This window comes from Arctopsyche grandis, chromosome 10 (assembly GCF_051622035.1).
Source record: "Arctopsyche grandis isolate Sample6627 chromosome 10, ASM5162203v2, whole genome shotgun sequence".
NCBI lineage: Eukaryota > Metazoa > Arthropoda > Insecta > Trichoptera > Hydropsychidae > Arctopsyche > Arctopsyche grandis.
The window spans coordinates 3,145,000-3,160,510 of record NC_135364.1 but is presented as its reverse complement, the minus strand read 5'-3'; the positions used below and the strand labels follow the sequence as shown (position 1 = coordinate 3,160,510).

The following is a 15,511-nucleotide window of genomic DNA, read 5'->3' as shown; positions in this document are numbered from 1 at the left end:
AAATATAAAAAAATATATTTATTTATTGTTACGAATTTACTTTAATGCATTTATGACATTATTTACCTGAGATTTATTTTTAATTATTTATTATTCAATCTAGGTTAACTTTTTTAGGAAAAGTAACCAAATTTGTTATCTAATCGGTATATACCGGTAGTAGGAAAAATCAGATACCGTTTACCGGTTTATGAAATTTGACTGTAAATTGCAATCTCTTGTAGGATACAAGGAGACTAGGTCGAGTCCCCTTGTATTCTGTTCACGCATACGTAAATAAGGCTGTGCGATAAAAACAGAAAGATTTTTACGGCACGCTACACTTAGTAACCTTGAAATTAAAAAAATAACTGACTATTCAGTGACTCATACTGTTACATGTGAAAATCTTAAAATAGTTCATAATCATAATCAGTTAGAACTTTGGAAATCTTTAGGGCGAAAACACAGCCATGAATGACACATCGTGTGCTTTGGGGGGTCTCCTACATTTCTTAAAATATGGGATACACCGTTATCGATCACTGTTAAGCAAGGTTAAATACAAGGATATAATTTTACCGAAAACAGTTCGGGGGGTCATTTGGGTGGAGGGGGTACTGCTGGACGTTCCATGAATATGTGCAAGGAACATCTCATTTTTTTCGCACGTTTAAAAGTATCTAAAAAAAACCACGTGCCATGTGCATCGCTGTGTGTTTTCGCCCTTATCTAAATTCAACTCAATAATTAGCCAGTTGCTTGCCAATAGCATGCTACATATGTACTCGCACAACAGTATGAATGTACATGTTTTATTCTAGTAGCTGGAATTGTATACCCATTTTAAGTGTGCAAAAATTAGGACACTAGCAGAAGTCCTATTTTAACCACACTGGAATAGTTTAATTTAGACATTACAGTTATTGGCCACTTAAATAAAAACAATATACTAACGCCACATTTTCAATAGTGAACAAAGTGCCATCAAATATACAAAAGGTAATAATTTCAATGATATCACTGAGTACTTAATTTTTATCATTGCAATTCATGGCTGAAACGGTCATCATGGTCTTTTTAGCGCTACCAACTGTATTGACAGCACCAACTGTCAATTGTACCAGTTTTACCAACTGCGTACAAAGTGTGGACCATTGGTTCGGTGATTAATAGTCAAATGTGAACCGGAACAACTGGTCGCTCTAGATCGGTCACACGTGATCACCCGTCACACTAAAACTGGTCACACCCTAAAACTGGTCACGAGAAAACTGGTCACACCCTAAAATCGGTCAACCAGTTTTCTCGTGACCGATTTCAGGTTGTGACCAGTTTTCTCGTGACCAATTTTAGTGTGACGGGCTTAGTCTCGTGACCGATTGTCCTGTGACTGGTTCACATATGACTAGTAGTCCGTTTACCGGACTATTAACAGTAATTAAACTAATCGGTATTGATTTGTTTATAGTTTTGGACCATCGTGACATTACAGGAAGAACCACATTATAAAACAAGAAAGAAATACATAATAATAGGAAGAAAAAAGCAGAAAGCAGAAAAAATCTATAAAAAAATAAAAGAAAAATGATACATAAAAAATTTCAAATATTTTTCATATCGTTTCTTAATAGATTTTGAATTAATTTAGCAAAATACATAATATCGTTGGGGCAATATTCGTTTATATACATACATATGTATGATTTTCGATTAAATAAGATTTATTGATATCGTTCATATGAAAATCCCCTTATCCTAATAATTTAAGTATCTTTCACATTTCCCCGTATTTTATTTAACATCCATGATCGAAATGGCACATTCGTATCTACATATATATATGTATATATAATAAATTTAAATATTAATACGAACGTCAAAATGGAAAACCTTCACACACACGCCATTCCGAGCATATAATGTGAAAATCGAAATTTTTTGCAAACGAATTTTTTATTCATTTCATTTTATGGATACGTCAATGCAAACGATTTCGATATTATATCTTTACGACATTTCATTTTCTATTTATTAAAAATTAAGCATTCTTTGATCTCGCACTCACTCGTTAACTCGGCGTTGATGTTTTTTTTACGTTTCCTTTTTATTATTATATATGTATACCGTTCCTCTCTTATTTCTTTTATAGCCGCTACAAATTAATTTCACCTTATAATACAGGGTAAAGGTGGGGGGGGGGGGGTGATGATGCAACCCTCGTTATCCACACAAAGACATCCGGCTGTCAAACTGCTATTGGGAGTAACTTTGGCGATAAAAATACCACATTTAATATCTACCATAGTCGTAAATTCATAATTACATCTATTCCGATATACGTATAATTTTAATGCCTGATATCTCGTGTAAATCCAAAGTCGTTCTCTTTAGAAATTTTCTTTTATGGAGCTTTTCCTAAGAATTTATAAAGTTGTATGGACATGTGAAAGGGAAACGTCACACTTCTTTGTGAGGCGAAGGTTGTTTATCTGTCCCTCTTCATTTTGGGTGTTTTTTTTGACATTTCAATGCGAGCAATACCATGCTCGCATCGTCAGTGTGACATTAATAATTTTGAAGGGGAAAAAGATGACTCTGAAGAAACAAACAATACACGTTGACTGATTTTTGTGAAAGCCGTCCGAAATATAAAGCTTAAGTTTTTTGTTTCGTGCAATTTATTTTATTTTATTAAATAAGTGCATATGTGTACACGTACATATTTTTATAGGGGCTTTTAATGTGCTGGTAGAGGAATCTAGCGGTAGTGATTTGAAGCCCGTTGCTTCACCTTTAAAAAGGGGGACAATTCAAATGAGCATTTTATAAAATAATTGCATATTTATTGTAAGCAAAAAGTATATCATATCATTTAAAAATATAAGTGTACCATTTAAAATTATTTTATAATATCTTAAAAAAGATATAGGCGTTTAAGCAATTAAAAGCTGACAAAACGAGTGTGGGGCGAAAAGTCAAACATATAAGGCTACAGTCTAGTAGCAATGGGTTAGCTGTAACCGTCTTCTTTCATATACGATTCTTAAACGCGTTTATTACGATTATATTTCCCCATCAAACTAGCGGAAGCAATTGAAATGTCTATCGGTGGCCAAACTTCGCAAAATAGCAAAGTTTTGAAGCAATCGGAATGTAGAAAGTTTGTAAGACCAATTGGCGAAGTAATCCTAACATAAACCGTATAAATAATAAAAAAACAGCAATAGAAAAAAACATGATTACATTATAAAACACATGTTTCAGACTTAAAAATTAAAATGAGAAATAATACTAAAAAACCCTCTAATAAATTAATTTAAAAAAATAAGAATTGATCATTTGAAAAACTATAAATCCATTATTTTAATTAGGTCAGGATTTTAATATCAAATGCGAGCATTTAATTGGTTAATTTTACAGAAGAAAAATATAAAGTAACCTAAAATGAATGAAATGCGCATTAACGCATCTTACATACGGGTCTACGTGACTTGACAGAATGTTAAATTACAGAAAACGCAAATATCGGAAGGCAAAGATCGAAAATCGAAAGATCTTAAGTCGAAAGATCAAAAAAAAATGGTGCATGGTAAACGGTACATACTCACGTACATACTCACTTAATTTGCGCGAGCAGGATACAACAGGAACAAGAGGAACATGCTTTTCCTCCCGTATTCTGCGCGCGCACATTAACACGGGAGGAAAAGCATGTTCCTCTTGTTCCTGTTGTATCCTGCTCGCGCAAATTAAGTGAGTATGTACCGTTTACCATGCACCATTTTATTTTGATCTTTCGACTTAAGATCTTTCGATTTTCGATCTTTGCATTCTGATATTTGCGTTTTCTGTAATTTAACATTCTGTCAAATCACGGAGACCGCTTACATACATACATACATATATATAATATATGAGCATATCGCATATATTCGCTTTGGTGACGTTGCCACTTGTCTCGAGCGTTATAATTAAAGGGCGGATAGGGAGCGTGCTTTTTCCAGGAATCGGGCGTTTTGGGTCTTTTTACAAAGCTAGAGTGCAAAAAAAAAAGGTTCGGCGAACCTTTAACAAACACGGCCAACAATTAACAATGAACAGCACGCTTTTGTTCCGCTCACTAGTAATAATGACCAAGCACCATACTTTTTCATTTATCATTTCATGTTTTTTAACTGCGCACTTTCTAATTGTTTGTTATTTCATACTACAAATAAAATATTGCTCAATGCAAAATTTTTTATATAACAGAACTAATTTGTTGAATGTGCAATTTATTTTATTCTAATGCGCAAATGATTCGTTCTAAGGAGCAATGGTATTTTATAAACGCACCGTTAAATCGTACCCTTTCATAAGCGATTGCAGAACTTACGAACATACGTATGTACATACATATATCGATTTCGAATCAGGTCCACCTTTTTGAAACACCTTGTACTTGAAGCCAACAAAAATTCAAAAGAAAAATTGTCGGCCATAACCGCTGAACTTTGTAAAACGAGATAGTAAATCCATAGAGAGCTTTGATCGTGTAAAAGAACTTAACATAAGAGCCCTATCGGAGAGCGCACTTTGCAAGATAATACCTCTTTTGAGACATCCAACACATTTTGCTCATTTTTTTGAGCCGTCTTATTTCATATACGCTTTCTGCTCGCGTCACATGAATTCGATTCACCTGCTCAAATTACGTTTACTTTGGCGGGGACTTGCCTATTTTGCAACCGGTTGACAGCATCCGTCAAGTGTCGCAGACTCGATAATCGTACCGGTCGCATCAGCCGGATCCTGGCCTGGAAATTGAAAAGCCTCCAACCCCAGTCTTCTCTTGGAAGGGAATTTTCCACCGGGAAATTTTCCAGACAGTTTTAATGACACTCGTCATTTGGAAACTCGTGGAAGGGGGACGTGCGTTGGCTTATTTTTCACGGATCGACGTTTGAATAGACCCAAGCTTTTGTACACAATTTACAATGGAGACTTTTTCATTATTATTCTCTCTTGTCCGTCTTTAATTTGGTATCCCTCTCTCTCTCTTTCTTGTGTAATAATCGCAGTATCCTGCCATGAGAACTTGTGTCCTTTTTCAGACCCATTTTAAGACGTGGATTATCCGGGTTGCAAGACAACCTCGTAAGCTACTTATCGTTTGCGTTCTCGCTATTACCGGTTAAACAAAGCTCAATGTTAAAACCCCACCTCTAACTCTCTGAACACTAATTAAGTCCTACTTAATTACTAGTCTGTGTAGTTCCATACACGTTTCTTACGCTTGATGTATATATACATATACTATCGTTTGGTTTCGTCTAATCTAGTATATACGAGTATGTATGATGTGTGCTGATGCAAAACTTCTACAGGTGCTGATGAAGTTTCACCCTTTACAAGCAACTTGTGACTAATTTTAGTATACTGAACCTGTATGTTTGAAGGTACTAAAATTAGATCAATTTAATCTGAAATGACAAGTTATTTCATAGAAATTACAATAGTTGGGTTTGACCGGTCATCTGCGGTCAATGTCCTAGCTGTCGTTTCATTATAGAGCAGAATATTCCAAACAGAGCAATATTTAATAATAGGACGATCAGTGCTTATGGACCAGTGATTGACCAGCGCTCTTGTCCAATCAGCGATCAGGACACAACGACCTATGAGCGAGCAGCACTCAACAACCAATGAGGTCTCGCGTTTAATTGGCCAATACCTAACACTGTGTTGCGTGTACTTTGAATATAAAAGGTTAAAGTATTGCTCCGTTTGGTGATTCCAAGCTGGCTGTCCAAGTAGTAAATAATAAACTGCTTCTGCCACTACTACTTACTGCATCTTTTACTCTAATCTGGAATCCTCTTCACATCTACGAAACAATATGTACATATATATGTAGATTTAAAAACGATTGTCATTGTTCAAATCAAGAACGGATGATTTTTACAATCCCAAATCAATGACTATGGATTCTTATATTGTGACACTGTTTTAATAGAAGCAATATAAGCTCACCGCTTATCGAATAAATAATTATCATTTTACATCACATTTATAAAACGTTTCAAACATATAAATAGTACGAAAAGAAAATCCATACTTTTATCAATGCGATGATGAAGTTCAAGCACTTCCGGGCCAGAATACAGCCGCCATTTTTGGCCCTATTTCCGGCCACCATTATTTTTCGACTTCTACTTCCGACCTTACTCTTTGTATAAACGTGAGGGAATAGATTTTTTTTAATTATTCGTACAACGTTGGACTATTTTTTATGATTTTATATAAATCAATAAAGTTTTATATTTCAGAATAAAAATATAACATTGCAAAAGTGTTAAATTAAAAATAAATAAATTGATTTGAAATTGGGTGATACTTTATGGACCACCTCTTTTTATGTACCTTTTTTTTTATAAAAATATACTACACATTCATTAATTTTGAAATTTATATTTTTTGAAAAAAATTTGCAGTAAAAGTTAAACACTTTCATACTCTCAATTGCCGAAGTTGTGAAAAATTCACTACGGACACTTTTCGTTCTTTTTTTTCTTCTTCATCCGCTCTTCTCTCATCCCTTTCTTATATTTTATTTTTCTCGCACCTCGTTCGTTCTCATTTTAAATTTGCAAAGGGGGAAAATACAAAAATCCATTATTTTTTGATAGGAATTTCGCGTTTTCATATTCGAAACGCAAACACGACCGAGCGCTTCTAACAATACCTCTCCATTTCATTACTTCACGGCAAATACCTTTTCACTACGCATTATACTTTGCGTGCGAAATTAACTTTCCGATCTAAATTAAACTTTATAATTTAATACACTCTACCGTCACCGAAAAATTGGCACAACTTTCAATCTCGACTATTCAGAATTGATTTTCATCCACTCCATTTGACGCAATCTAATATTCAAATACGAATCCGTCCCTCACGTTTGTTTTCAAACTTTTCCATTTGAGGCAAATTTACAAATGAAGTTATCCTTTGATACACATTATATAGCAAGCACCGAATACATTTTGACTTTTTACATTATGTAGGGCCATAATTCCTCAGACATTTTTGAAGCCTCAAATATACCAAGAAGACCTCTCAGGTAAACCCAATACATAAAAGCGTGATCGTATTGTTAAAATATATATATTGTTTATAATTTTCCGAACTTGATGATGAAATGACATATTATTATATATTTTATTTATGTTTAACCAGCAGCATATGTAGATCAATAGTTAACGTGTAATGCTTTCAATTATTTATTTACATACATATTTTTACATACATATGTATATACAAATATACCAGGAAGGCTTAACAGGTAAACCCCAAATGCGTCTTCCTGGTCCACATAATTATTACATAGATACATGTAAATCTAAACAATATCTGACATCTATCGTCAGATATTACAAATATCGTATTAATATGATAAATAATGATGAATAACTTTCATGTAACAATACGAATTTTATATTCGATAAACAACCACAGAGACATCTATGGTGAGCAATATGGCGAAACCTTAGATATAACAATAACTAAAGGTTTGCAACAGAAAATTGAGAAGGAAACGCCAATTTTACAGGAATCGTTTCAATTAAAATCAGAAAAATTGGCGAATTCTGATAAGAAACGATTTACCTTGACAAATCAAGGTCTGGCCAATAGCGAGACTTAGCGGGAATCGAACTCGTAACATCAAGTACGAGATAATTCAGCATTCACCACTAGACCACGCTACTAGTTATATGGCCACGGGTTTAATACCTGGCTGAGCTGCTGGCCAGACCTTGGATATGTGACCAAGGTCGATCGATTCAATGTATCTAATGTCATTGAAACGGTTCCAACAAATATACGGTATACTAAAGAGTATACAGCATCTCGAATTCACTGATTTATAAAATGCTGCAAATGTCTCACAAATTTTGAATATTCAGTATCTCGAAATTTGGCGATTTATAGATAAATAAAAAAAATGCAAATTATGTTGCTGTGTAAAATTACTCTTTAATTGTTTATCAATGTTTTTAATTAGCCAGGAAGGTGCATTGAGGTTTACCTATTAGGCCTTATTGTAAATAAATTTCATGAAACCTTTTAGACTTCAGTTGCATTATATTTTTTTACACTCTTTTTTCTTTTTGAATTTTTTCAATTGAAACATGTTTATTGGGATAGTGTTCTGGTCACTCTATTTTTTGTTTTCGTTTAAAAAGGTTAATTGGAAGTGGGCTGAATTTTAAATCGGTAAAATTGCGAGCTAAAAGCTCGTACTAGTATTTACTCGTATTGACACGAATCTGAATTGACTTAATAGGGATAATATACTAAATTGTTTTTATATGAGTATTAAATAAAATTCCACTTAGAAAAATCATATTTCGACTATTGATAACTGGTTTACCTCGATAAAATAAACGAACGACCCGCTATATCCTTGCTTGACAGTGATCGATAACGGTGTATCCCATATTTGAAAAAATGTAGGAGACCACCCACGGCGAGGAGCCATGCACACGGTGTGCCGTTCATCGCTGTATGTTTTCGCCCTAAGTTGAAACGAATGAACTAACGAACGAGTCTCATTGGCCTGTACCACCTGTTCCTTAACGAATTGAATTCTACATATATTTATGTTTATTAGATATGCACAGCTACAGTTTTCAACTTAGGACTACCATATTTGATATAGTATCTCAAAGTACTCCAACTCAGACCCTAGATGAATTTCGGAAAGGTTTGGAGCCCTGGATCGAGGGGCTCTCATGCAAAAACGCTCGGGTGACACCTGTGCGATATTGGGTGTTCTCTCTTTTAATATAATTGCATTTTTGATTTCAGGAAGCTCTTCTCCAACGACTTGGAAGTAAAGCTCATGCCTTCAGCTTGGAATTGACCCCGATGGCTCCACCGAGCGTTCAGCTGGTCCCAGCCAAAGAATACAGAGGAGCACCGATCGGTACATCTTACGACGTCAGAGCATACATAGGTATATATTATGTAATCTTATTTATTACAAACAAACATATCGAGGCTTTCATTCGATCGAACGTCGATTCGATCGCCGAATTGAACGATGTGTATACAAGAAGAAAATAACGACGCAATCTTAAATCGCTTATCTTTAAGTTTGTTACGCTTTCTTGTTTCCTTTGAAGATTATACGGCAAATACTGGAACGTATTTGAGGTCAATTGCCGATTAATTTGCTTCCGAGTTTGCCGGCATTATGTCGGTTTTATTAATATTAGTAATGTCGCTATTTCAACGATGGTTTAATTAATTACTGTCGAGTGTTGTGTTTCATTAATTTTCCACTTGTTATTTTCTATTATCGAAAATATGTATATACATATATATAATACGCATCATATACGAAATAAGAACGTATGAAAGAGAATCGTGTGCGAAAAACGTCAATTAAGCTGCGAAAGATGACACCTACTTATCGCCGTTTGATCTTGAAGGAGTCGTAAGAAAAATTGGATAGTCTTGTAATGAAATTGTAGTCATTCGATATTTAAATGAAACAGTTCTTATTTTATTATAAAACATGAGAGCTTTCACTTGGCTTACGTTCGATCGTATATATGTATGTATGTACATATTAAACGAAGCTAATTTATAAAATATGAACTTGTATCCTTTTAAAGGTTCAAATAAAGTAAAAATATTATTCGCTATATTTTTAAAATACACATTGTTCATTTACCTGCAATATATTTGTATACAAATTTTGGATTTTATTAAAGTTTAGCACATAAAATAATAATAAAAAAAATTTGACGGGAGAACCATGTAAAGTCATTGATTTACTTAAATGACATACTTAAAATCATTCACAATTTATTGACATCCTTAAAAATTGATTTTATTAAAAATTAATCCGAAATATGATTCTTAAATATTCAAAATTAAATTTTCATTTGAAACTTCTTGTATACATATGTTGTAAATAATTGGGCAAAATTTACATTTACGAAAATACCATTAATTAAATGTCAAATATTGACTGCCGCTTTATATATTATAAATATTATGAGTAATTGAATTATAATGTAATTAAAAATTTATATTTTAATACCATATTTACAAAGATAAAACTATGTTAAAATAAGGTGATTAATTTTGGACCACGTTTTTTTGTGCAAATTTTAATTTTGATGATCTCTAATATCTAATATTAGTTTTAATTCTGCATATAATAAAAAAAAATATGTATGTATATGTACCAGAAAGGCTTAACAGGTAAGCCCCAATGAGCCTTCTTGGCCAATTATAAATGATAAAAAATTTACAGATTTAACATAGAGACATCTATGGACAAATCTGACAAGCATTTTTATAGCATTTTATCAGCATATTCGAGATGCTATAAACTTAAATTTTGCTAGATATAATGCAGGTTGCCAATTTTTGGGAATCCTTTCGATGAAATTAGATAAATTAGCAAACTCTAGTAGTATACGATCGCCTAGAAGTACATATCCAAGGTCTGGCCAGCAACACCGGGTCAGAGAATGAACTGAGCAATACTACTGGTTATGTATGTACATATATATTATATAATACATGTGTATTAAAATTAATAATAAATTTGTACCTATACAATATTCAATTTTAATATGTACCTATACAATAGTCGTATCGTGACAATACCTAATTGACACAAGTTCAAATTATTGTCTCACAGTTTCCCGGAAAACTTGGTCCATTCCTTTTGTCTCGTATTTTTTTATTCTCTATCTTGACAAGCCACCCCAAAGTCTGTCGAGACCTTTCGGCGAGGCGTGTGGCAAATTTAATTTTAATCAAAAACTTGCCGGAATATTCCTTGAGCCTGCCTTATCTCACCCACACTTTTTAGGGGTTTTCCACGCGCGCAGCCTCCTAGAGCTTACGTATGCAAATCGAAATAGGAAAAACCGGGGGAAAAAAGGGGAAACTCAATACGGTCGATACTCCGTAAAAAGAACCATAATTTTCGGCTGGGAACTATAAAAACGGCTAGCGCCAATGCAAACGAACTTAGTCATAAAACCGATAAAACGTTGACGACTTCCCTTTGAGGGTTGCAGAAATAAAAATTTGCCGTAAAACTCGTACCTACGCACTTGGACAAGTGTGACCTTACAAAAGTCAAGGAAAAGGGTAATAAATCATCTTTAAGTGGGAAAAGCTTTGAGCTCGAGAAATCTACATATACATAGTTATCCACCAACGATCAGATCAAACTCTTGAATAATTAATTGTATTCTTTTTTCTGAACAATTACTAGATATTATAGTCATTATAAAAGCAAGCGTGTGTTCAATAAAACACTTTCATAATTTAACCTCCTTCAAATGACTTCCCATTATTTATTTATTTATATACACCAATTAATTATTTTTTACCCGACATATGTATGTTTTAAATGTTATTCAAGGCCAATTAAAAACATCGATTTACAATCTATGGACAAATTTGTAGCATTTTATAAATCAGCAAATTTGAGATGCTGTATACTCGAATGTTTGCTAAAAATAGGACAGGGTTGCCAATTAGTTTGAACCGTTTCAATGAAATTGATACACTAGCGGATCCAGAATATGGTCAAGGGAGGGAGGGAGCATTCAAATTGAAAATATAATACATAAAAAAATATCCTGTTGAAAGCCCTGGGCCATGAATTTTAAGGACTTATTTTTTGTTTATTTTATCGAGTTAATTCAGTTATCAATGGAATTTTTGTTATTAATCCACAAGAATAGTCGAAATCTGATTTTTCTACGTGGAATTTTATTTAATTCTCATATAAAGACAATTTAATATATTATCCCTATTGATTCAATTCAGATTCGTGTAAATACGAGTAAATAATAGCACAAGATTTTAGCTCGCAATTTTACCGATTTAAAATTCAGCACACTTCCAATTAACCCTTATAAAAGAAAACAAAAAATAATGTAGCCAGAACACTATTCCAATAAACATGTTTCAATAGAAAATAATCAATATAAAATAGTAGTAAAACAGTGGGAAAAAATCCCAAGTGAAAATACGTACTTTTGACTTTTGATTTGAACTGGACGACTACTTAGAGAGATTTGAAAGCTGAAAAGTACTACAAATGAAAGATAAAATACTCGACTATAGATTCCAATATTCATTTTGAACAGGAAATTGACAGATTTTGAGACATCGACCGAACAACACCAAGCTATAGAAAAACACATATATCTCCGAATCTCGAGCAAATCAACATTTTTTATTACCAGATTCGTGTTCACTGAGCATAGATCTATAATAAAAGTCATATCTCATCTCTGAACCATTTTTTGTGTCGAACAATGAAATAGTTCTCAAAACAGACCTGGAACCCTTCAACTGTCCTTTGCATTTTTTCCTGTTTCTTCTCTTTTAGATCTTCCATATATTGTCTTTTCAGCTCTCTTTTCATTCGAGGAAATAAAAATGTCACACATTGACAGATCGGGGCAATAAAGAAAATGGAAAACGTCGGTAATGTATTTTCTTTTTTGTCAAAAACGCTCACAAACACGATTTATAAAATCAAAATTCTTTTTACTTCTGGGTACTATCTCAGATGTAAAGGATTCTATATAATGATAATGAGACATTCTTTTCTTCAAAAATAAAGCTTCTTTTACGTCTTTATCTTTTTTCCAAGATTAGATCAATGTCTCGCCTTCCTAATTAGGTCCTTCCAGGAGAATGTATTTCGGTTGCTACTTGAATTTTCTAGAGTGCTGTGCTCACAATAGCTTGACTTTTGGCAAAGGTCATCATAAATCAATTCCCTCTGATGCACTTAATCGAACGACTTCAAATGTTTCTTGTGTTCAAAGGCAAATATGCCGACTTCATACAAAAAAGAAATCAATACAAAAATGCTTAGCTTCTCAAATTTTACTATTAAAGTTTTGCACTTAATTTTCATTGTATACAAAATGTATGATCTCATCCATTTTGATTATACATATGTATATGTAGCTGTAAATAAATTTTAATATTAATAATAATAATCATTCATCAGAAATATACAATTAAGATGTGACTTTCTTAAAGAACACGTACACAAAACAATAATTGAGGGTTTTTAATTAAATTTTTGCTACGACAAAGCACATTTTTCATTCTGAAGGTTTCTGGTTTGAAAAAGTTTAATCTCGTAATCCGTAGATTGAAAATTTCTTCCGAGATTGCAATCCCTAATTGGCACTGCAGTGATTCTCAAGTGAAACACAGTATGCTGTAAAACACCGTCTTCCAATTCCAACGTAAATTTCCCGCAACATTCTAAAATATATATATACATATTATAAGATTTTCCCATTTTCATATTCAATTTATCTACTTTCATATAAATCGAATCTTTTGAACTCGATTTTCTTTCACTACCTACACAATATAAAATTATTATCTTTCCCAAGAGTATTTCTATTATCGAACGTCGACGCACAATTACACAACAAAGTGTAATCTATCTCCATCATCCCCAGTGATTAAGATGACATCAATCAAATATCAATCTACGGCTTGGCGAGCGACTTCACGCACTCAGCCGTAATTTCTCTCAAGCAGAAAAAGAAAACCGAACGTCAACGGAAAAGCGCAAATGAAAATCACCGACCGGCCGAATTTTCAAGCACGTAAAATCCAAACGCGGTCGAAATTCGAGGGGACCCTTTGAAAATCCGACCGTGAAATATTAACTGATGTTTTGACCTCTGTCAAAGGTACCCTCGAAGCCGTGCCGATTACGCCATTATTCCACGAATCTGAAATGCCGTAAATTTATATTACACGCCGTGTATGGAGATGTGCGGAATACAATGAGGGTAGTTCTGAAGGTTTTGCGGGAGCTCACGTACCAGGTTGGTTTAGTCAGTCGTTTAGTTTCTCCCCGGGCCGTTATCTCCGACATCCATCTTTATTAAGCCAACCCCCAAAGGTGGTCAAACATTCCACCAAAGATACTGCCAACTCCATCAACGGCTCACAACCGCCACTTTTATCGTCTGTTTACGGTTAAGTACTGCTATCCTTCGTAATGACCGCTTTCCTCGATTTTCCAATGCATTTGGGAATAAAACTTCAACATTCGTAGTGCAAGATTGTATAATCATATATAAATAAATATATATATATATATATATATATATATATATATATATATATATATATATATATATATATATATATATATATATATATATAAGCCAGCAGTATGGCTTAAGAGGGCTGGACACCAGAGCCTTGTCCATACAAACGTATTACACTTCTCCCTTCCTCAATTATGGCACTAGAGAAATTATTTTATAATATGCTATGGATATCCACCATAGGCATGTTTCTATGTTTTTATTTTTTTGATTAGTTATTTTTTATAGAAGCTAGGAGCCACCAAACATCTATAAAATCGCCTCGTTTTTACACCCACGAAAAGAGTCCAGCGTGCTAATTTAACGGTTGATTTTTAAAAAAATACGAATATACAAACATAGAAAATATCTTTCTCATACCGATGATGAGTTTTTTTTTTTAATTGGTCCAGTTTCGTATGAGAAAACTGGAGAATACGAAAGCTCGATTTTGTCGATTTACAATAGGTATTATGTGGTCGAGGTGCAACTATCGCATTCACTCAATATATATATATATATATATATATATATTTACTATATATATATATATATATATATATATATATATATATATATATATATATATATATATATATATATATATATTGTCGCATTCACTCAATATATATATATATATATATATATATATATATATATATATATATATATATATATATATATATATCAAAGAAAGGAACGGCAACAAAATTAAGGTCTGGGGTATCTAGCCCTCTTAATGGTAGCGTGTATGTTTAGCACCAAGTGATCAGTGGGTTCGATCCGCCATACTCAAACAATATTTGGCCCCACGCTGCCGTTCGTGTCGCAGACGCAATAGTGCGGTCAGACCTTAACTTGAATTCTAGTACTTACTAGGGATCCCAAATATTCGAATCACTCGTCACTCGACGCTCCGTGAGAACGGACGTGCCGAAGACGTACTCTCTGTGCGAGCGCTCATAATACAGCGATACGCCATACCGTCAAAAAACCCACACCTTTTAACATACAAAACAAACACCCCCCACAAAACGAACACCAAACGAACACATGTTGGCACCATGCGAGGATCCAACCTGAAAAAGCGAATTAAGAAGACACTGATAACTACAACCGAAGCTCCTCAACCAGGCTGCTCTCAGACCGCTCAGATGGAGACCGAGTGGCAGTTTCCAAAACATACGGCAAAGAACGTGAAAGATGTTGCTCCTGAATTTAAAATTCAGGAGAAAAACAAATTTGAAGGGCTCTTGGAAGTTTCCGATGTCCCCAGAAGCGGTGGAAGAATCCCGCCCATCATCATGACAGCTACTGACGGCAGCATGATCGAGTCGATCAAGAAGTTTATAAAAGACTTCACAATGACTTAC

At 33.7% G+C, this 15,511-nt stretch overlaps 1 protein-coding gene across 1 annotated transcript in view; it reads left to right on the top strand.

The window, feature by feature from the left end:
* The window catches only part of LOC143918240 (phosrestin-2-like), a 112,308-nt gene that overhangs the window by 85,177 nt on the left and 11,620 nt on the right, over positions 1 to 15,511 (top strand). Inside the window, exon 5 of the mRNA XM_077440019.1 lies at positions 8,833 to 8,980. Within this exon, the coding sequence (XP_077296145.1) occupies positions 8,833 to 8,980 (148 nt within the window). The remainder of the gene's footprint in view (positions 1 to 8,832; positions 8,981 to 15,511) is intronic.